At 46.2% G+C, this 21,231-nt stretch overlaps 1 protein-coding gene across 6 annotated transcripts; it reads left to right on the forward strand.

The window, feature by feature from the left end:
• The first annotated feature begins 196 nt into the window (after window positions 1–196).
• On the forward strand, window positions 197–21,176 carry RFFL (ring finger and FYVE like domain containing E3 ubiquitin protein ligase). 6 transcript variants are annotated; one of them, XM_015880638.2, is made up of 9 exons: window positions 197–335; window positions 7,851–7,986; window positions 10,414–10,745; window positions 12,009–12,193; window positions 15,205–15,609; window positions 16,873–16,956; window positions 17,286–17,493; window positions 18,373–18,396; window positions 18,648–21,176. In XM_015880638.2, the coding sequence occupies exons 4-9, from the start codon at window positions 12,014–12,016 to the stop codon at window positions 18,827–18,829; spliced, it is 1,083 nt and encodes a 360-aa protein (XP_015736124.1). In that variant the 5' UTR covers window positions 197–335; window positions 7,851–7,986; window positions 10,414–10,745; window positions 12,009–12,013; the 3' UTR covers window positions 18,830–21,176. The 6 variants fall into 6 exon arrangements, with proteins under 6 accessions (XP_015736124.1, XP_015736122.1, XP_015736121.1 ...); XM_015880636.2 differs by lacking the exon at window positions 10,414–10,745 and having other exon boundaries at window positions 198–335; XM_032448393.1 differs by lacking the exons at window positions 197–335; window positions 10,414–10,745 and adding an exon at window positions 6,775–7,765.
• The last annotated feature ends 55 nt before the right edge of the window (window positions 21,177–21,231 follow it).

Consider the following 21,231-nt stretch of genomic DNA (forward strand, 5'->3'; position numbering starts at 1 on the left):
ACCTAAAAATACTAATTGAGCCTTTCTCCCTGTGCTCAGTCATTCCAACCCCGATCTGTCTACCGGGGGTCTCGAACCCGCGATCCTTCATTCCCCAATCCCCTCTCTGCCGCTTGAGGGCGCCAGAGAGACCTCCTCTCCGCATGGGGGCGTGCCGAGCGGAGGTTGGGGGGGTAACACCCTTTATGGCCGCCTCTCTGGCCGCCTCCTCTATGGTTGGGCCGGGGCTCGCAGTTGCCATAGCGCCGCCGCCGCGCGGAGCGCAGTGCTCGGGGAGGAGCCGCGGCCTGGGCCGGAGCGGGGCCCACCGCGGGACGGGGGGAGCTGAGGGGAAGGTGAGAAGGGAACCGGAGCACCGGGAGGTGGGAGAGGGGCTGCAGGGGGTCGGTGTGTGGGTGTGGGGGCGGTGGTTCGGCGGATCCACCCCTCGGTGGGGTTCGGTGGCCGACACCTGTCGGCCTCCCCTCGGGATGTGAGAGGCGGCGAAGCGAGGGGTTCCAGCAGCGCTGCGGGGATAGGAGGGATGTTAAAGGGGATTTAAAGGTAATGTTAAGGGAATGTTAAATGGATGTTAAGGGGGTGTTGATGTTAAGGGGATGTTTTAGCGTTCCGGTTCTTTGGTTGAGGTACATTCAGGGCTGTGTGTAAGTTGCTGGGATGTAGAAGTGTTTTCTTTGTGTGTTTCCTCCTCCTCGACCCAGCTAAAGGCAGTTCGGGGCTTCTCCCTTTTCCTGTGGTACCTTTGTGTGCTCCCATTCTTGGGGCAGTGCTTTGCAGTGCTGGGGTTGGGCTCTGTGATGGTTGTGGGTCCCTTCCAGCTCATGTTGTTCCTTTTAAGTTCACCATTTGGTTCAGGTGGGTTATGGCAGCTGCTGCGTGAATTGCCATGTTTGTGTGTTACAATGCAGGTTATACCTATAAGCTGTGACCCTTATATTCTAAATAAAGCGATAATTAAGGCATGTACATGATGATGTGAGAAAAGAAATAGTATTTCTCCCTTGTCATTTCCATTGCCACCTTCTTTTTGCAGAGCTGGGAAGGGGAGCATGAGGCTGTTGGCTCCGAATGCTGTTTTTTATGGTTTCTAGACCCCGCCGTGCTCCACTGCACAGCGTTATCTCTTTAACCCATTTTGCATTCACAGTGGTTGGGAAGAAGGTCTCTTCATTCTCAGGGACCTTTGCTTCTGTAAGCATAATTATGTTCAGTAGAACAATTGGGTCTAATGAAACCAAATGACTTGCACAGGCTATTGTTGTGTTTTCTATTAGGGACGATTCTCTCTGCTTGCATGAACCCTGCTGCAGCTCCCCAGCTGGAGCCCTCTGTGGTGTGGGCGTCCCTCGCCTGGTAGCAATTGGGCTTAATTAAAAGCTGATTGCCATCACGTTGGTGTTCATGGATAAGTGCTTAACAGCTCAAGTTTCTGTTGAACTGGAATAGCTTTAAAGCCATAATTTAGATGCGAACTCCTCAGTCAGGCTTGAGCACGAATCTCCAGTGCTACACATAGATGGGTTATTAAAAGTGGTGCTTTAGGCTTTGTAGCGGCTTTGGGAGGTGGGCAGGCTGTCAGGTGCTCATCGGTTGCAGTGATCTGTTCCTGCTGACTCACCTGGGGCTGCACATAAAGCTCAGCTGTGCTCTTCATCCTCACCTCCAGCCAGGGGAAATGCTGGCCCTGTGCTGTGTCCATTGGCTTTGCTGCAACGCACAGAGGAAAAGGCACCTTTTGCTAGGTGTAGGTTACCTTTCTATCTCTTAAAGTGCACTGTTGTATGTATGTGGGGTGTATTGGAGCGTCTGCTCTCTGAAGCTTTTCAATGGCCCTGAGGAGTATCCAGAGATAAGAAATGAGCAACTCCTGTGCCTTTGAACTGGCTGCTTAGGGGTGGAAGGGAGAAGAGATTAATGTAATGTCTGATGGAAGAGAGACAGCGAGGTGTGTGCACATCTCTTCCTGGGGTGAACTGATTGGGATCTGCCCCTAAGCTGGATGAGAGGAGCTTCAGGTGTGTGGTAACGAGCACGGGGGAACCTAGTGCTTCTCTAGTCTGAGCTGGGCCAGGAGCATGGCATGGATTTGCTTCCTGCAGCCTCCCCTTCCCCTGGCACCTGTCTGTATCCTCCATGCTGTGCTGGTTTTCCCCTCCTTCCCAGTGAAGGTCATGGCAAGAAGGCAGAGATTAGTGCTTTGAGCTCACACCAGCTGGAGCTCAGGAGCCAGAAGGCTCTGCAGGATGAGTAACTGTGCTCTCCATCTCACAGGTGGGGAGAGAGCTGGAGTGGGAGAGTTACACTGCCCTGAACTGATGTCAGAAGCAGCACATGTCTGCAGGCCGGGTTCTGTCACCAGATGGTTCATCCCTCTGAAGGTGGTTGTTCAGTCTTCAGGGAGCGCTGCCAGGTTGAGAAACTGCAGCTTTCTGTATGAGACAGAGTATGGCTGTCAGATTGGGATCTTACAGTTTGATTTTTCCCTTCTTTCTCAGCCGGTTTCTCAGAGCTGAGAGCTCATTCCAGCCTCTTCAAGCCCTCCTTGCCCATTTAGATCTGTGTTCCTGCAGGTACTGCTTGCTTTAAAGAGTTGTTGCATTCTGAGGGGCTGTTTGTTCTTAATTCTTCACTTTAATGGTCCTTGAGGTTCTCACTTCAGCCTCAAATAGGCTTTGTGCTCCAGCACAAAAAAAAACCACCTTAGAATAAGGTTGTATTGTATTTCTATGTAGGCTCAAATACTAATATCAGCTCACTTTTCCTCTTGACATCTTTTCACATTCAGAATGTTTGTGGGGGATGCTTTGAAGAACATTAAGCTGTGCCTTTGTGGACTGGTTTCTGCAGGCTGATGCTAAAGGAGCATATGGGGCTGGAACTGCTGCTGTACTGCAGGGAGATCCCCTCCCTATGGGACCGCCTGGCTGTGCATCTAAAAAGCTCCATTTTAATGAGTAAATGAATTGGATGCAATGCTTTCCTTTCTAGATCCTCGCATATGATAACTCTGAGGACAAACAGGCCCTCGGTTTCCAGAACAGCTTTCAAAACAGCAAATTATTCCCCCAAAGAAACGCTTCCTCTGTTTAGATTAACAAACTTAATTTGCCTTCTCGGATCCTCGAGCCCCTTCCTATACGCGCCTGGCCTGCTGAGGCGGCTGAGATGTCAGGCTTGATAGATTGTCAGAGCTGTTTTTCAGTAGTTAAACAATAATGAAACTGTTGTGCTGTCGCAGGGGAACACTGTGCTCTGTGTGTGTGGACTTCGTCCTGGAGAAAGTTTCAATTGTTCCAGGCAGGGCTGTTCTGTAACACAGCTTCTGTGGCTGCTCACCCAGCTGTCCAAACTGCCTTGCGGCCATCACGCAAACGTTACCAAATAGTTTGGAAACAGTTTATTTTTCGGATTCCACGTAAAGCGTGGATTTCCTGCTCCCTTTTAAGTGTATAGTCAAAAAATGGGAGTTGAAGGTGGTGCTTATGAAGGTGCTCAGGGAGCACAGGACTCGGGTTTCCCCCAGCTGACGCTTGTGTTACTCATACTGCCTGTTTCTCAGCATGGGGCTTATTGGTTCCTGCATGTATTGCTGTGTGGGTTACTCAGATGCAGTCTGTGTGTATCTCTCCATGCACAGCCTCCCACGTGAGATGCATGATGTCCTGTGCAGGAGAAACATGAGAAGGTGATGAGAATAGACTCAAAACCCTCTGCTTTCTTTTCAGTGGCCTCCTTGCTCTTTCTTTTCCTGGTGCTTACTATCACAGAATGGTTTGAGTTGGAGGGGACCCCCATCTGGTCCCATTCCCTGCAATGCATGAGGACACCCACAGCTCCATCAGTGCTCACAGCCCTCCAGCCTGACCATGGGGGTCTGCATTAATGGGTACCATCACTCTCAGAGCAGGCTGTGCAGTGCCTCCCTGCCCTTAACAATCTTGGTATTAGCTTCTCTGATCTGAACGCAGCTCCCAGCCTGATTTTTGCTATTGAAATTCTCGTTTCAGTTATTTCCTACTTCCCTCAGAATGACATTCCTGAAAAGAATTGCCATGTTGTTTAGCTTGCTGCTGGCGTCTCCACGCTGAGTTGCAGTGCCTACAGAATGTGCATAGGGAATGCAGCTGGAATTCAAAGCGCCAATAAATGGCTGCTTGTACGCAGCAAAACGGTGCAGTTAAAGCAGCTTCAACCTGCAGAGAGCTTCATCTGATAGTGGTGCTGATATCATCTCTGAACCTTTCCTTGGTGAAAACCCGTTTAAAGAGTTTCAGGCGGCATGTTTTAGAGATATAAAATAACAGTTTAATACAGTTGCGTGGGTTTTAGTTTCAGTTCACCTTTCTGCTATGTTAGATGTTGTTTCTGTCACGCTTTTAAACAGTGTGTTCAGCAGTGGGCAATGTAGCCTTTTCATATCACAAAACATAGGGCAAACCCAAGCCTGGTTCATGAAAGACCTGGCTTTGTGCAGCGAGGTGATGGTCCTTGGGACAAACCCTGTCTCCTTGCTGGGTTTTCAAGCAGTGTAACTGGGGAAGGTAATGCTATGGGAGCCTGAGCTTGTTCCCTGGTTCAGGATGGGACTCTTGATATAATACAAGGTAAGGCTTAATTGCTCTGCCTGGGTAACAGATGTGAGCTTGAAATTAGATCTGGAATGTGTGGTTGTAGTTCCTAAATTTCTGCTGATTTAAAAACAAGCATGAAGAGAAGGATACCAGCTCCTCCTGTCTGTTTGGTCCATCAGCTTGATTCCTTGTTATGGAGGAGACAGCATGCAAGTATTTAGCAAACCTTCTGAACTTTAAATAAACTGCAAGGAGTTCCTAAGTATGCGTTCACTGTCAGCATTTCTTCATTCAGGAGAGCCTTATTTCTGCAGGCTGTGGTCTTTATTTCGAAGCATCTGACTCCATTGTGGACATAGCAATGTCTTGAAGAAATAACGTTGTCTTGGTTCCATTATCTGCTCGGTGTTGGGGAAACTGAGGCACAGAGCACTGAAGTGATCGCATGTGAAGGTCATCTGCAATGGAGCTGGAAACTGAAATCAGGAATCCTCACCCCTGACTGTCCCTTGTTATTTATTCAATGACTAATCTGAAAGCAGTTTCCTAATGGAGGCTGTTGAACTTTAGGTCCTGTTTTTCCTTAAGTAGCAATCAGTGGCGTCTGATTTTGTGTATGTAATAGAAAAATGGGGCAGGTCATGAGTCCAAAAGTTCAGCAGCAAAAGGAGGGCTCAGGATGGGAGCAGGGGATGTTGTGCTGGGAAGTGCAAGAGAAGTAACTCCAAAGCAAATTTAAAAACAAAACAAAGGCCCATCCCAACAGCTGGAGTGGTTTATAAAACCCAGTGATCTCTGGAGCACTGACTCAGGATGTCTCAATGCCTGGGCTTGCCAAGAGCCATGAGCTGAAACATGGACCTACTTGTGCCACATATGGGAGATTTCCTCTTGGTGACCAAAGTTTGGGGTCTGAAGGATGTGAGTTCTTAAAGGCTGATTGAGGCTTTTATTACATAGAAATGGCTGAGAAGAAAGTAAGTATTTTTTACAGGTAGGATCCAGCAACCACTTCATGTTCAAGAGTCCTGGCTCTGCTTCGGTCACACTGAATCCCAGCTGTGTCTTAGTGCTGTGAGCTCTACCAGCATCTCTGCAGGATGTTACCCTTCAATTCACTATCCAAAAAGGACGGGCAATGTAGTTGCTGGATTTATTTTGGTGTTTGTTTGAACAAAGCAAGATTTCAGTCCCCAGTGGTTTGGGGTTACAAATCCTTAATGTTCTGCAGAGGTTGAGGCTGAAGGAAGAAGAGAGGCACAGTTCCTTGGCTGCTGCCATTGCTCAGTTGCCAGCTTGAGAACCTTTCTGCTCTAGAAGCGGGTCCTGCAGGCGGTTGGAGATGGGCTGATTTGCGTCATCCTTCCTGTTGACTGCTGTGAGTAGTTCCTGTTAGTTCTGCTGGCAGACATGGGTGGTAAGGTTTGCACTTTCCCTCAGTTTTCAAGCTCTTATGCAGGGTTACATGTAAGCAAGTTTCAGTTTCAAATGCTTCAGTGCTAAATGAAGGCTGTTTGGCAGAAGAATGATTGTTAATATCTATGGAAATGCTTTCAGAGAAGAACTTCAAAGTATCTCTCAAGCTTTCACCTTTACCAGCTCACCACAAATGAGGGTGGGTATTTCTCTCATTGCCTGCAGATGAGGTGACTAAGCCATAAATGAACTGATTTGGGGGTTTCAGCATTTCCTTTGTTGCCTAAATAGCAATGCTTGTATTCAGTTCCCTTGCTTTCCAGTGCTGCAGAACACCCTGTGCCCACCGTTCTTTAATTGCCTGCAAACTCAGAGATATTCCAGTGAGCTGGAGAGCAGAACTTTCACACTATTCCAGCTGTGATCATAGAATCATTCAGGTTGGAAAGGAGCTCTCAATTCCTCAGGTCCCATCCCAGACCACTGTGCCCCCTGCCCACATCCCTCAGTGCCACATCTCCATGGCTCTGGAGCACCTCGGTGACCCCCCCACCTCCCTGTGCTGCTCACTGCTCTTTTAGAGAAGTTTTCCCTAATATCCAACCTGAAAACATGGCATTTTTCCTATCTCAGCACCTGGTTTGGATTTGAATTCAAGTGAATTTGGAATAAGTATAGCTAAGAAATGTGTAAGTGGTGTTTGTACTTGTTGCAGTGTACCTAAGTTATATACATTCATATCTTTTTCTTTAGCCTAGCCAAATAAAACTAGTTTTTCTTCCGGCTGCAGCTGAACAGGTGAGAGGTTGCCTGCCAGTCTGCACTGATCTCTGCTGCTATTTTACTTCTCAATCATCCTTCTCACACCTATGGCTTCCTTGGGTTTGTCTTTTCTACTACAGGTTTATGGAGCGAGGGGGAAGGAGAGGGCTTTGTGTGTTGGGAGTCCTGAGGCTGTCTTCTGGTTTCTAAAGGAAGATGCAAAGTGTGCTGCTTAAATAGTGAATCTCAAACTAACCCTGAGAAATGGCTTAGGAGATTTCCGCTGTAGCTCATCAGTGCTTCTGATCCTGGGTGTCTGAGATGGAGGTAGTAGGTCTTGAGAGCATAATGCCAATTACAATTCCAGTTTCAGACAGACTTAATGTATCTCTGAGTGCTAACACAGTATCACCTCCAAGAGAAGCTCAGCTGCTGGATGAGTGAAACTGCAAGGCTTGAGATTGTGCTTGAAGCTTTCTATTTGGGGAGCAGCTACTCTAGAGTACTTCATCTCTGCAAATCCTTGTACCTCATGCTCTAAATGGGACAGGGAGTTTGAGTCCTCACAGTGATTTATGGTGGGATGCATCGTGCTTGCTGTGCACCCATCCTGCTGGAGGAGCTCTGCCTGGGGTGTTGCCTTGTTCTCCCATCAGCCTCCCCTCTACTGTTGTGCAGTTGTGATCAACTGCTGTGGGTACATCACTGAGTCAAAATGGAAGGTGCTGTGCTGCAGTCTTGGCCCCAGGGTTTCGACAGACATAGCTCAATGCCTTTTTATTTCCAGCGGGAGTAGACTTGTGATGCTGTGGATGAAAAGAGGAAAAAATGATAGAGCAAAAAGCAGCATCACTTTGTCTTGCCATGAAAAGTACTGATTGAAATGGTATGCAGTGATCTTTGGTTTCTGGGCTGTTCAATGCTGTACTTTTGGCAGTGCTTCCCCTTTTACTTTCACTTCAGCACGTGGGATAATGGCTACAGAAGCAGGTACACATACACAGGGTGCCAGGCAGGTATGGTAACAAAGTGGATTACTTTGGAATCTTAACTTTTCCAGTGTTTTCTTTCATCTTTCTGACTTTATGCTATCTGTTGCAGTTGACCTCATCTCAGGGATGTGTATGTTGAGCTGATGCGAGAGAGCGCACCACGTTTTGTGTTGGAAGGGAGGCAGGCTGTCAGCTCCATTCCTCTCTCCAAATAATTTGAGGTGAAGGAATTTGAGGCAAAATAGGTAAGACTTCCTGTGCAGTGCTGCAGAAATGCTTCAGCTTGCTAAGAGCATCTTCCAGGTTCTCAAGGAAATGGTGATTTCCCCTTCAAACTTCCAGCAGACAAAGCAGCAGCAAGCACTGGGCACACTCTGCTTGTGAACTGTAACACAGCTGCTGATAAGCACTGCTAAAGCTCCAAAGTATTCTTGGACTACCAACTGTATTTTTTTTCCTCATGTTTGAGATTTCCAATTCTTAACTTTTTCCTCTCTTTAAGCAGTTTTTCTATGTGCTTACACTGCAGATGATGCGCTCCATTGTAAACTCAGTGGATAGCGTTATAAAGGGGTCTTTGTCTGCGTGATGGTGTCCCTTGTGCAGTGTAACTAGGAAATACTTTGCTTTACTTCTGGAGGCAGCGATAGTTGAGCATGGCTGCATTTTGGCAGTGGAGCAGTGCTGGGCCCCTCTCTGGCTCCTTCCTGCACAGCTCTGTGCCCTGCACCGATGGGCTGCACTGTTTCCTTTCTGCTCTGCGGTGAGTGGATGTCACTTCCTTGATTAAAATGCTGGTGTGCAGCCAAATTGCCTTCATCTGAGCTCCTGTGCTCTGAGGAGCAGCCCCGAGCTGTGCTCCTTCCCCAGCTGAGTGCACTGGGATGAGTGTACCTCCTGCTCCCACCTGCTGCAGCCTTCCCATCTGCTTCACTGAGCTGAAGGAGTACAGCTGTGGCCGTAGGAGGAGCTGAAGGTGGGTTACCCAAAAGCACAAGCTATGCTAACAGCCGTGAGCCCTCTGCATCCTATGGGGAAGGTATAAGCAGGCACAGCTCCTTGGTGTGTGGAAGCGGTCACGTTTGTCTTCCTAAAGACTGTCAGTATAGCAGACTTGGATTAGCAGAGATAAGTAATATTGAGTCCTTCCAGAACAAAATGTCCATCTCTTTGCCAAATTCTTGTGTTTCCAGCAGTGATACAGTTCTGATGTTTATGTGGTTTTACAACGCAGGCATGTTGTCACGCTGGGCACGTGTGAACCTTTGCTCATAGATACGACTTTTCCATCTGCAGGTAAAAAATAATGTGCCCAAAGCTGCTGTCTGAGCATTGAATGAGACAGCTGTGCTTCCTCCTACCTGGATGGGGCTGGCTCCTGCTCTCCTGTCTCCTCTCCTCCATGCTGGTTCAGCCTCCACCTCTACAGATGCTGTGCTCAGAGGACAGCCTGCTTCTTGTAAATGCTGCCTTTGGCTTTCCCTCCTGCCCCAGTGTATGGTTTCTCCTATTCATTGTTAATCCAGGTCTGTGTGCCTGTGACATAGACTGAGTAAATGTCACTTGATAGCAGGGCTACAGAATAACCTGCTCAAGTAAATGCTAATTTGTGCCCAAGGAAGCAGCAACTTCACTTTTCAACTGGTAGGTTATTAGTGGAACTAATTTTAGCAGCAGGTTCCTTATCAGTGAAGGTTTAGCCATGTTGTTTATTTTTTTAATGAGCAATTATAGTTTGCTTTTAACGAGGCACCAACTGGTTAACTCCTTAAATACTTCAGCCATGGCAAAACAGGCTTCATGAAAGTGGGATCTGTTGAATTTTGCAGGGGATACAGCATGGAATAATAACATAATAATAGCAATTTAAACAGCAGTAGGAAGGGATGAATATTTTTAAGTCCTGATGACCTGCTGGGCTTTCTGAACAGATTTCAGCAGCCGAGCTGCTCTTTGTTTTGCATTTCCCTCCCTTTTTGGCACCCTTCTCTGTTTGCAGTGACTTCAAGGGTCAGCAGTGGCTGCAGGTCCCCTGGGAGGAGGAGACTTCTGCTCATGTGGGAACCAAATCAGCTGCTGAGGGGGTTCTGTTCCTTTTGATCCCTTCATTCAAGTGTCTCCTTGGTGCCACTGTGCTCCTTTCCCCACATTCCTGAGCAACCAAGCACGCTCATGGAGAGCTTTATTAAACAGAGCTGAAAGCTCAAAGATTCTGAGCAGTGTTGGTTTTGCTTGCTCGGGTCCCTTATGGTTTGCACTTCTGTAACAAATAAATTCCCTTTCTTTTCCTATTCAAACATAAAGCTGTACAGCCAGAGCCCACATGTGTAATAAATCCTGCATGCAGACAGTCTCTGCTGCTCCAGCCAGGAAGGTGTTGGCATTAATACTGCATGTAAAGTAAGAGATATGGCGAGAGCCTGACTTAAAATGCTATTTTTTAAAGTGAACATAGAAAGCATCAAAACCCAGGCATGCATTATGAATGCATCTCTGATAGTGTATGGGATGAGAACTTGAACATCAGCGGTGTTTCGTCTGGGATGAAGTAGTGCTTGCAGGTCCATACGGAGCTCAGAGATATGTAGAGCTGGTTGCTACATGGGTGGCTGTGTTTGCATGCCCAGGCAGGGCTGGTTTTAATCCTGTGCCCCCACCTTTGGTTCTCACAGGTCCTGCAGGTGTGTGGTGCAGGGCAGCCTGGCTGCCTGCAGTTACCTTCTGCTTGCCTGCATTTCAACTTGCACTTTCCCAAAGGCATGATCTGCTGTCAGCTTCAGCTGCATGGGTGGAACATCTGTTTTCTGCCATTGGCCACTGTGAGTGCTGTATCCAAGAGGAATGAAGACTGTTGCTGTCAGTGCTGTCTGCAGCATTGACTTGCTGGCATCTTTTCCTTGAGTTGCTGGTGAATTGGTTGTGTGGCTGTCACATATCAGCACAAAGTGATTTCAGTGGAGCATCTGTCAGTGCAAACCCTGCGTGCAGGCACTTATTCACAGAGGTTTGTAAGTAATTAAAACCTGACATCCATTACTGCAGGCTGTGTGCCTGTGTTTATGAGTGGCTGTTGTGTTTCCACATGCTCCCGTAATGATGGAAGGTGTCTTTGGGAAGAGGCCCCTGGATCAGAGGCAGCCTGGTCAGTAGCTGCTGTCAGCTTTTCTGTTTCCCAGCATTGACACAAATCAGCTGAATGTGGAACTGTCTTATCCCATCCTGCTTTGTGCGCTCCCTTGTTTCTCTCCCTGACGTTTGACATGTTGCAGTGTTCCGGAGTGAATTAGTGGGTTTGTTAGGAAAACAAAGTGTTGGGGGTGGGCAGTAGCGTTTGTGTGTTGTGCTCTCGTGGGTGGCCTCTGGTTTGTGGGGGTCTTTGAAGCAGGAGGAGCGCTCGCCTGCGCTGCTGCAGGGCCTGGGGATGTTTGTTTCACTGTGCAGGGATCTCTCCTGTGGTTTAGATTTGCAGTTCCTGGGAACAGACCCCCAACAGCACCATTTAAAACACAAATTCAGTGCTTTTGTGTGATATTGGGATGTGTTAACGCTTGTGAAGGGCTGATGGCTTGAAAATCAATGTGCGGAAAGTGACTTTATATGTATGATATCTAAAGTATGTGTTTTGATTGCAGCGCAGATCTCATACAGATGGGTGATGTGTTATTGCTGTTGATGGAATGTCTCTGGATGTATTTATCAAGCAATAATTACCTCCGCTTATCCAGGATGACAGCGGTGGCATGTGGAAATGAGCACCAGGCTGACACTGCAGCATTGCTGCCGGTGCCTGCAGGGCTGTGTGGCACTGAGAGCCTGCCCTGCTCTCACTCATTCTCCTGTATAGTTACAAACAACTGCACAAAGCTCATCTTCCATCACTGCACTGTTAGACCAGGGGCTGCAGGGTGAAGGCAGAAGTGCAGAGGAGGCAGTTTGTGCTCTTGTTTACCAGAACGTGGTGACACGTGGTGTGTGTGTGTGTGCTCTGAAAACGGGATGCCCAGATGGATTCTAATTCCTCTGTAACTCCCAAAGCAAGTTTACAGCAGTGTGTTTCTGGAGTTCTTCTCTATGGGTGGTCTGAGAAGGCAGAGCTGTGTTTTGTACTGAGCTGTTGGGATTTTAGGTTGGGTGTATATGTCACTATTTGCCTTGCAAGAAAACAAACAAGTAATTATGTGTGCAACTGTTTTCCCAAATAAGTTACTGGAAGTTAATCCTTGATTTTTCTCGAGTTACTGATGCTTACTTGCTTTTTCCCTTTCAGTTACTATGTGGGCAAGCTGCTGTAACTGGTTCTGCCTGGATGGCTCACCTGAGGAGATGCAGGCACCGCAGGGAGCCCGTGCCCAAGCCTACTCCAACCCTGGGTACAGCTCCTTCCCATCACCCACTGCTTCTGAGCACAGCTGCAAAGCGTGCGGGCTGCACTTCGACAGCTCCTTGAGGAAGGTGAGTTGTGAGAGTTTGCCATGGTGGAAAGGGAATGGTCAGTTTGCAGTGTGCACTGTGCCTCACCTTACCTGCAAAGAGCCAACATGAAGAGGAACAGGTGTGTGTTGGAGGCATCTGGTTTGAGGATACCATTTGGAAAAGGGCAGCTTGTCTTTGCTTCTCTATCTTGTTGTCATTCTTTTGCCATTAGCAGACACTGCTAAAGATGGCATAACCTCCATCTTGGCTTTCCTAGCTGTGTTCACTTAGAGGAGCAATACATTCAACACTTAGCTTTTAATTTGCCCCTTGAAAAGTAAAAACCCATTGTACTAAGAAGCATCATAGTTTATCTCTGCTTTCAGTAAAGGAAAATCCATGTGTCTCTTCCAAGCTGCTATTGCAAAGCAAAAGTCATAGAGGCTTCTTGAAGTTGTGTGTTGCATTGCTGAAGCTTGGTGCAAACAAAAAGACTTAATCCATTTAATCTTGTTTGTAGACTTCAGCTGGGAGCATATTGATGCCAAAATAATTGTTGCCACAAGGTCTTTTAATTAGATGGCAAACTCTGCCACGGATATTATTGGGGTGTGGTGGTTCCTATAGTGCTGCTTGAAAAAAAGCTTTGAGTAAAGAAAGCTGTTCAGAGTCCAAACTCTGCTGCCTCAGTGTGTGATCTATTCATTCATGTAGGCAAGTAGCAGAAAGTGGTAAGTCCTGGTCCAGCTGTTGCTTTCTACTCTTAGAACAACAGGGATGTTGATGGATTTTCACACTGGGATGTGCTCCAGAAATCATCACAACTTGAAATTGGGGGGTGCTCCTCTTCTATGTGCTCTCAGGCTTTTCCCTTACAGCAGCAGTCTGAGTCAGCTGGGAATAGTGCAAGCGCTGCACATGGCTGTCAGTGCTGTCTGTATGCTGTCCTGTTCCTGTGGTGTCTTTGCAAATGTTTGCAAAGAGTTATTCTGAATCCCGTGTTAACTCTTCTCTGTAGTAGCAAATAGTGCTGGAGATGTGAGAATATAGCAGCAGGTAAAGCTCTGGTGTGTGAGTTGTTGGGATCTGCTGAAAAGCAGCATGAGATGTTTCAGCCCTCAGTGAGTTCTGCTCTTCTCCTGGTGCTGTCTGGTCTTATAACTGGGACAGTCCTGTACAGTGTGTGCTTCTGTCTCAGCTGCTCCCATTCCGTGCTGTCCATGAAAATGTGAGGCTTACATTCTGTATTGTGATGGGGGGTTCCTAAGCTATGGGCCCCTTCTGCCAGCCTGGCTACTGGACTGGATCTCGGGGGCTGACTGGAGCTGGATGGCTGCAGGTGGTGATGCAGAGCAGCTGCAGGAAGGCTGTTCCAGATGGGGTTTGACATAAAGAACTGTATACACAACTTAGAGGAAAAACTGACATGTTTGTAAGCTGTCTTAATTCTTTAATTCTGTTGATATGGACCAAGCTATGTATGAAATCTCACTCTGATGCAACAAGACCACAGAATACTCTGTGTTTAGTCCCAGGAGAGACAGTACTTCTGAACTCTAGTGTCCAACTAATCCTCGTGCTGGAATAGAATGGGTGAAATGTGAATTCCTTATGCATTGCAGACCATATGGATAACTTAAACAATGATTTCAATTCAGCTAAAAGGCAGAATTATGGCATTTCAAGTACTTGAATCTGAATCATAACTGTCTTTAGTTTTCATGTAGCGTGGCACCTACTGAAAGGAGTGGGGTAGGGAACATGTGAGCCAGGCATGTACTTGTAAGTTGCTTTTCAATAACTACTGGAGCATCATTAAAAGATGTTAAATGTAATTTTGAAAGCATCGGCTGGGATGGTTTCCCCTGAAGATGGAGAGCAGTGGGAGCTGATGGTTGGAGGCCTGGCTGTGTTTTGACTTCTTGAGTGCATGATAGGTAACTGGGGCTGGCTGTGGTGTTGCTGTTTGGAAGAGGCACACTGCATAACAGCCTTTGTACTGCACTCATGGCTGTGATATCTGGGCACAGAGGCACAGTTTGGGGCTGGAAGGTCCTTGGCCATAGAGTGTGTTCCCTTGTGGGTCAGTGTGGGAGTCTAAGCACAGGGAAGGCTCCTTCCATCTGGAGGAAAGCATGGGGTGTATTCATTTGTTTGGTTTTCATCCCCCTCAATTCTCCTGATGGCTGCCCTGCAGAGGGTGGGTTGTTGGGAGTTACGTGGCTTCCTTTCCATTGATTTGGCTTTCCTGCAGTGCTCGTTCTCCCACTCCAGCACAACCAGGAAGCTCTGTCTTTACCCTGAAACTTCTCTAAGTAACTGCATTGCTCCCGCAATCCTGAGGTCAAAAAAAAAAAAAGTCAGTTCAGAGCTTTTAAAATGTGTTTTGCATAATGACCAAGCTACGGAACACTTCTCAGAACTGGATGGTAAGTGGAGATTGTCCTTCCTGCCTTGTTTGTGACTGATGAATGCCCCTTTTACTTGGCATTCCCCCAGGGAAAAGCAATTCTGAGATGAGTTTCAGGTTTTCATGACCGGAGATACCCTCTCTGTAGAAGTTTCCTTTGGTGGCAGTTGCCTATAGCAAGCAGTAAGAAATGGAGATATGTTTTAGGCAGTTCTCTCTCATGTTAGAGCTTTCCTGACACACAGAGTGGTGTTTTATAGGCAATGCCCGGCTGGCTGGGCTTTATGCTGCAGGCAGCTGCTTTGCAGGTATCTTGTGATTTCAACTGGATGAACAGGTCTGGATGAACTTGGATGAATGTGGTGCACAGTTACTTCAGAATATATTCCTTCCTGGGCTGGTCTCCACTGTCAGTTTTTTATGAACTGAGGATTCTGGCTATCTGCTCTTAGGAACAGTCCTTCTCCTCATCTGGGAGCATCCATATGTACATGGTGCCATTTGTAAATGTGAAGGGTTTGATGGTGCTCTGATGGGGGGTACAGCTTGCTTTGGCTTCCAGGTACCACTGCTGAGGTTGCTGTGTTGCTGTCTCAGGGCACGATGGGTTTGTTTGAATCTGCTCCCTTCTCTTTGCCAGCATATCTGCTTGGACTGTAAGAAGAACTTCTGCACATCCTGTTCCAGCCAGCCTGAAGGTGGTCCCCTGCTCTGCCACCTCTGTCAGCGTGTCCGAGCCACAGCTTTCCAGCGGGAAGAGCTGATCAAGATGAAGGTGAAGGACCTGCGGGACTACTTGGCGCTCCGTGAGATCTCCACTGAGCTGTGCCGTGAGAAGGAGGACCTGGTGTTCCTGGTTCTTGGCCACCAACCAGCACTTAGCCAGGAGGAACAGATGAGAACAAACCCATTTAATACTAGTGCCTCTGGACAGCAAGACTTTGTGATTCTCCCACCACCCAGCACAGCCACTCCTACCTCACACAACACGTCCCCAGTGTCTGCAGATCCCATCTCAAGCTCACTAGCTCAGGAACACCAAGAGGTACAGTCTCTAACCAGAAGCATCTTTTGCAGAGTGGTCCATCTTTATTTTAAGATGCCACAGGAGGTTTTCCAAGCAGGCAATGTGCTGTGGAAACTTAACATTAAAGATACCTGCTTAAAAAGCAGGTGCACGGATCTGTCTCTGTGCTGATGTTGACAACACTGACAACCACTTAATGTAATGTTACATACAATTGTCATTGTTCTTTGAGTGCAAGCACGGTTCAAAGCAATCCTCCATCTGAAAGTGATGGGAAAGTGTGCTGTGAGATGGGCAGGGTTTTTAGTGTCACCTGCACTCAGATCAATAGAAGACAAAGCCCCAGCTCTGTTGCTAATCTCCCGTTTGTGATTAATGCTGTTGTTCTGATGAACCTTGTAAAGGTTTGCTTTTTTTTTACATTGATTTTTGTTTTGTTTGTCTTTCTGCTATCTGGTCTGGGAAGTTTACCCAATGTTTGACATCTGCTCCTGGTCCTGTTACATAAGTTAATGGACATATTTACTTCCTGTAGACCAGGGCAGTGAAAGTCGATGTATTATCTACGTTCTCCTTCCTCAGCAGATGTCTCTAATACAAAAACATTCCCAAAATGACTCGAAACAAAAAAACCAACCCACAGGTATTTAAAGGGCCTCTTCATTTTCCAGTTTTATGGATGCTTCCAATCCCATTTTTTTTGTAACCTTTGTACTCTGTACTCTTCCCTTACTGCCCTGTAATACTTTTCAGCTTCCTTTCTTGACTCACAGGACATCCTGCTACAGTTCAGGTCCTCTTTTTGTTGATATTCTTCTTTTGTTTTGTAAACATTAGCAAGTCACCACTTCCCTAAGTAGGATGGTAACATTACAGCCTCATTTGTCAGCAGGGGAACCAGAGGGGAATGACAGCTGACTGGCAGCCAGCTGCAATTACACTGCAGTTCCTTTCACTTTATTAGATGGTCAGAACAACCACCCTTCCTTTCTCTGGTGTTGTTTCTGCTGGTCATTCACTGATCCAGAACGAGCTGAGGAGGTGTTTCTGTACCTGTAGACTTTGGGTAGTTTTACCGAGGTGGTCTTAGGAAGAGCCCTGCACTGATACCCGGTGTGCAACGTGCTGCACAGGAAACAATTCTGCCAGCATGCCCAGTTTTTCACTTGTGCTGCCATTTGTCAGTGCGGTGGGTGTGTGGGGGTTGTTGAACTGTAAAGCTTATTTCCCTCAGGACAAGCAGAAACGTGGTGTTGGTGAAAGCTTTATTTCCTCTTTTAGGAAATTGGGTATGTGCCTCCAAGCCAAGTTGGTATGACAGGAGTTGAGAATGCAGCAGAAGCACCAACAGAGGAGGAGACACAGGTTTGTGTCTTAGAATGAGACTAAGAACAAGGAACATCAGGTTTTCCAGGTTGTATTTGCCACCACAGAATCACTACTACAGAGAGATGGGTGGCTGAACACAGCAATTTGAACTGAACACCCCCAGACCCTGCCAAGCCCCTTCTTTACCATCATTCTGTCCTCCAATTATGGAACTGGTGTCACATGGATGCTATCGCCATAGGAAAGATACGTTTCCATCCTAGGATTTGTATTTCTGATAAATTCCCTGTGCATGCTGAAAGTTCATTTAAATCATAATGGTAGGTGTTGAGAACAAGAATCATTCCAAGTTCTTTCCCTTTCAGTCTACTGACTCAGAAGATAACCTGGTGCAGGGGAGGAAGGCTTCTCTTTCTGACCTGACAAGCATAGGAGACATCAGTGAGTTGTCTGTGCGACAGCTGAAGGAAATCCTTGCTCGCAACTTTGTCAACTACAAAGGCTGCTGTGAAAAGTGGGAGCTGCTAGAGAGAGTGACTCGCCTTTATAAAGAAAAAGACCTTCAGCATCTGGGTAAGAAACTTAGCAAGTGTGTACCTGTTTTCCTTTTCTACAGACAGTTGCAGAAGGGAGTAAATTCTATCTGACATCTCTTCTTGCAAGTGAGAATAAAGGTTTATGTTGTAGTATACACATTATAGTGAAAGTAGCTCAACTGTTCATCAGTTTTTGAGTGTTAATTAGGAGAGTGTTATGTTAGCTGTGGGGAGCAACTTCCCTGTAGTAGCAGTAAGGGAGAACCAGCTCAGGATTTCATTAACTGTGGCAGACTGTGCACATTGCTGCTCACCCACAGATCAGCTGATTGCATCTACAGACAGATGACTGCAACTGCTTTCATCACTTGACTTGAGTGAGCAGGAAAGTGCCTCGCCATAAACCACTGAGGTGCAGCTGGCCTGTTGAGAGCAGGCATGTGGTCAGCAATTGGCTCCCACTGCTGAACTGCTGTGGTTACCTGTGCTTTGGTTTCATTCTCTTTATCAGAAAAGGGATCTTCCATTGCTCTCTGCACAGCTGACTGATGAGAAGACAGTGGTGTGTGCTAGAGTGTATCTGACTGGACTTTCAGGTCCCAGTGTGCAGTTTCTGGTAATTAAAAACCAAAACCACAAAACAAAAATTACCCATATACTTATACATTATTTGAAATAGAAGCATACAGCACTGTTACAATTTGCTGTATTTTGTGCTTTTGATGGAACATATCCTTTCCCTGTGGTTACTGCTACCTGTTAGTGTGCGTGTGCTCAGCAACATGGGTGAGGTTGTTTAACACTAAAGCAACTGGCACAAGGGGCTGCTGGAAGTGCAGTGATAGTTCTGCTTTGAGGAACTTTCTTCCTGGTTTCTCCTATTCCCACTAAATCTTTTTCTCTCTTTATGTTGCAGTTTCTGACACCGATGATCAAACTGGTAAGTGATATTTCTACATGTTGCTTCATTTGTGTCAGTGCTAAGAATCTCAGTGCTGCCACATTCATTTCCATTGTGCAGAAAACACTGCGTAAAAGCTAAAGCTTCCTACTTCCTTGCTGATGGGAGCAGCCATATACCCACAAGAATGTAGATGCAAAGCTTCAATGTGTGAATACGCCAGAAGCTGCTGGGTAAAGACAGCTCACAGACTGCACAATAACGTACCTTTATCTCTCTTCTTTACGTAGGTGGTGCTGGGCTCACTGCTGTGGAGGACAACCTCTGCAAAATCTGCATGGACTTGCCCATAGACTGTGTCCTGCTCGAGTGTGGCCACATGGTCACTTGCACCAAGTGTGGAAAGCGAATGAGTGAGTGTCCCATATGTAGGCAGTACGTGATAAGGGCTGTCCATGTCTTTAAGTCTTAAGTAAGCGTAAGGGAGACTGGTGATGCCTTAAAGCCTCATCTGCTGTTAGAGAAACAGGCAAAGTTGCTACAACAAATTAGGTCAGAGATTAAGATACAGGCCCTGCTGGAAGTGAGGGAAGGATGAAGCCTGGGGAATTGCCTACTCAAGCCATGTTTGCCTGTGCCCTTTCCACCACGTTGTTTTACACCACAGTGCCTGGACTCCCTGGAGCTTATTGCCAGCAGCAGACAAATAATTAGCAACTTCCATTCTAGAGTAACTGGATCCACAGGTGGGAGACAAATGGATGCCTCACTTTTCACCATAGATCCTGAAAGGTTCCTATTTTTTTGCTGAACAAAAATCAGAGCAGGCTGTTGTCTCAAAAAGTGACATGTTTTGCTGCTATTGAATACTGACTCTACTTCCATTGTGTTGGGCAACACACCCACAGACAGCTTAGTTTTCAAGGAATAAAATCCTACTTTTTTTTATCCCCTAAATTTATTAGCTTCTCTTGCTTGCAGGCCAGGTAGATTGCCTCCAATTTCCATCTTGAGAATTCTAGCCTAGTAGGATTATGGAGAAGATGTATTGTTTTGTTTGAAGGTGGGCTCTAGATTACAGGAAAAAATAATGGGTAGTGAAAGACTGTGAAACATAGAGCTTTACCTTGCCTGGTATTCATTGTTTGTGCCAACAGGACAGGGACGTGCAGTCTGTTGGTCTGTTTGACTTTGTAGGTTTCCTTATAATACAGGTCAGCAATCACTTCATGTGATTAAGGAGCTGAGAATCCACAGCTGGAGTATTTTAGATTTTGTGAACTAGAGTAAGATTTCTATTGCTATACAATCATAGTTAAGTACAGGTGACTGAAAGAAAGCAGAGGTGGACTTTTATCTCCCTTGAATCAATAAAATGAGGAGTGATCTTCAGTGCAGAAGCTTCTGTTTACTATGGCCCTGCAGCATTAAGACTGCTTAGCAAAAGTGTGTATTTTGTGATCGTTCTGCTTGTGAGGGTGGATAAGGTCTGTGGTGTGACAGCTGACAATCACGAGCCCTTGGAGCAATCCTTGGGAAGAGTTTGTTCTCTGGGAAGCCTTGCTAGAGAGAATGGATTGGCTTGTGTTGGCCTGCAGGTGGCTGGTCCATTGGGCTCAAAGTTTCAGAATTTTGATGCCTTACATTTTCTGCCACCATGGGGCTGCCTACTCATTCCAAGTAACTTTTGAACCTGAGCACCTTCTGCTGTGAGCTTTTCCTGCCCAACTTTCCCTTTTATCACATGGATCAAACTAAATCTTTGTGTGGGTGTCAAGAGTGGATTGGCATAAAACATGTGTTGACTTAAAGCTGCTGGAGTAGTGGAAATGCAGTTACAGAAGCATCATTAAAGCCATCCTACGATCTATTAAAGCAATGCTGGGTTACAGCAAATCAACTTCTGCAATATTTGATGTGCAGTTTTTAAAGCTGCATGAGTGGCAACACCCTCGGCTGGCATAGAGCAGAGGGGCTCTGCTTTACAAGTAGGGATTATAGACTTAAAATGAAGGTGTCCATCATGCCACAGCTAACAACCTCTATATCTATACTGCTGAGGTGGCCTCTGAACTTCCTGATAAAAGCAGGACAGCTGTTGTGGCTTATACAACTGAAAATGCTGAGTTTTCTCCCCCTGTTCAGGTGGTTCTCTAGTATTTGGCTTGAGGTTTATCAGCTTCCAGCATGAGGACTGATACAATTCAATGCATCATGTTAAAAAAAGAAGTGCAGGTCAGCATTAACTGTTGACTCTTCAGGAGATTCACAGGGAAATCTTTAAGAGATACAGAGAACACACAAAGCTTTGAACAGTCTCATTAGTAAATTCACTGTGAGAATTCATGTCATTTGTCAATAACTCAGGACTGGGGGTATAGAGCCAGATCATTCCCCTGGGGGCAGATCTGCTTTTACAGGGTAGATTTATTTTCTATGTATGGTAAATATATTTAAGCTGCAAATCAATGACAGAAATTTTATGAATGAGAAGAGGTACCCATCTGAGGTCTGAGATGTGCTTTCTGAAGGGAAAAGCACCTTCTGACTACACTGTTTTGCTTGTTAAATCAAAATCTGGAAGACTCGTTTAATAATCCAAAGGAATATAGTGATCTGAACTAATAAAGTAAATGGGAATATTTATGTGCTTTATGTATGCTGTACATAGTTTAAATATTTTAAAGTTAATATTCTACTTGAAATGGCATGTTATTCTCTATTAAATCCTCTCGGTACTATGATAGTTAAACTTACTAGTTTTGGTACGGAAGCTTGGTTTATAATTTTATAATAAAGTTGAAATGTGATTTAGTTAACCTTGTTTTCTGACTCTGTTACCAGCAGGAGAAAACCAGGAAAGGTTTGGGATAT

The sequence above is a fragment of the Coturnix japonica genome, chromosome 19 (assembly GCF_001577835.2).
Source record: "Coturnix japonica isolate 7356 chromosome 19, Coturnix japonica 2.1, whole genome shotgun sequence".
NCBI classification, from domain to species: Eukaryota; Metazoa; Chordata; class Aves; order Galliformes; family Phasianidae; genus Coturnix; species Coturnix japonica.

Excerpts from the sequence above, each read along its gene's own strand:
- RFFL (XM_015880638.2), top strand. The coding sequence starts at position 12,014 with ATGTGGGCAAGCTGCTGTAACTGGTTCTGCCTGGATGGCTCACCTGAG. Across the intron at positions 17,494-18,372 it reads AAAAGACCTTCAGCATCTGG|TTTCTGACACCGATGATCAA; the intron begins GTAAGAAACTTA and ends TTTATGTTGCAG. Across the intron at positions 18,397-18,647 it reads TGACACCGATGATCAAACTG|GTGGTGCTGGGCTCACTGCT; the intron begins GTAAGTGATATT and ends TTCTTTACGTAG.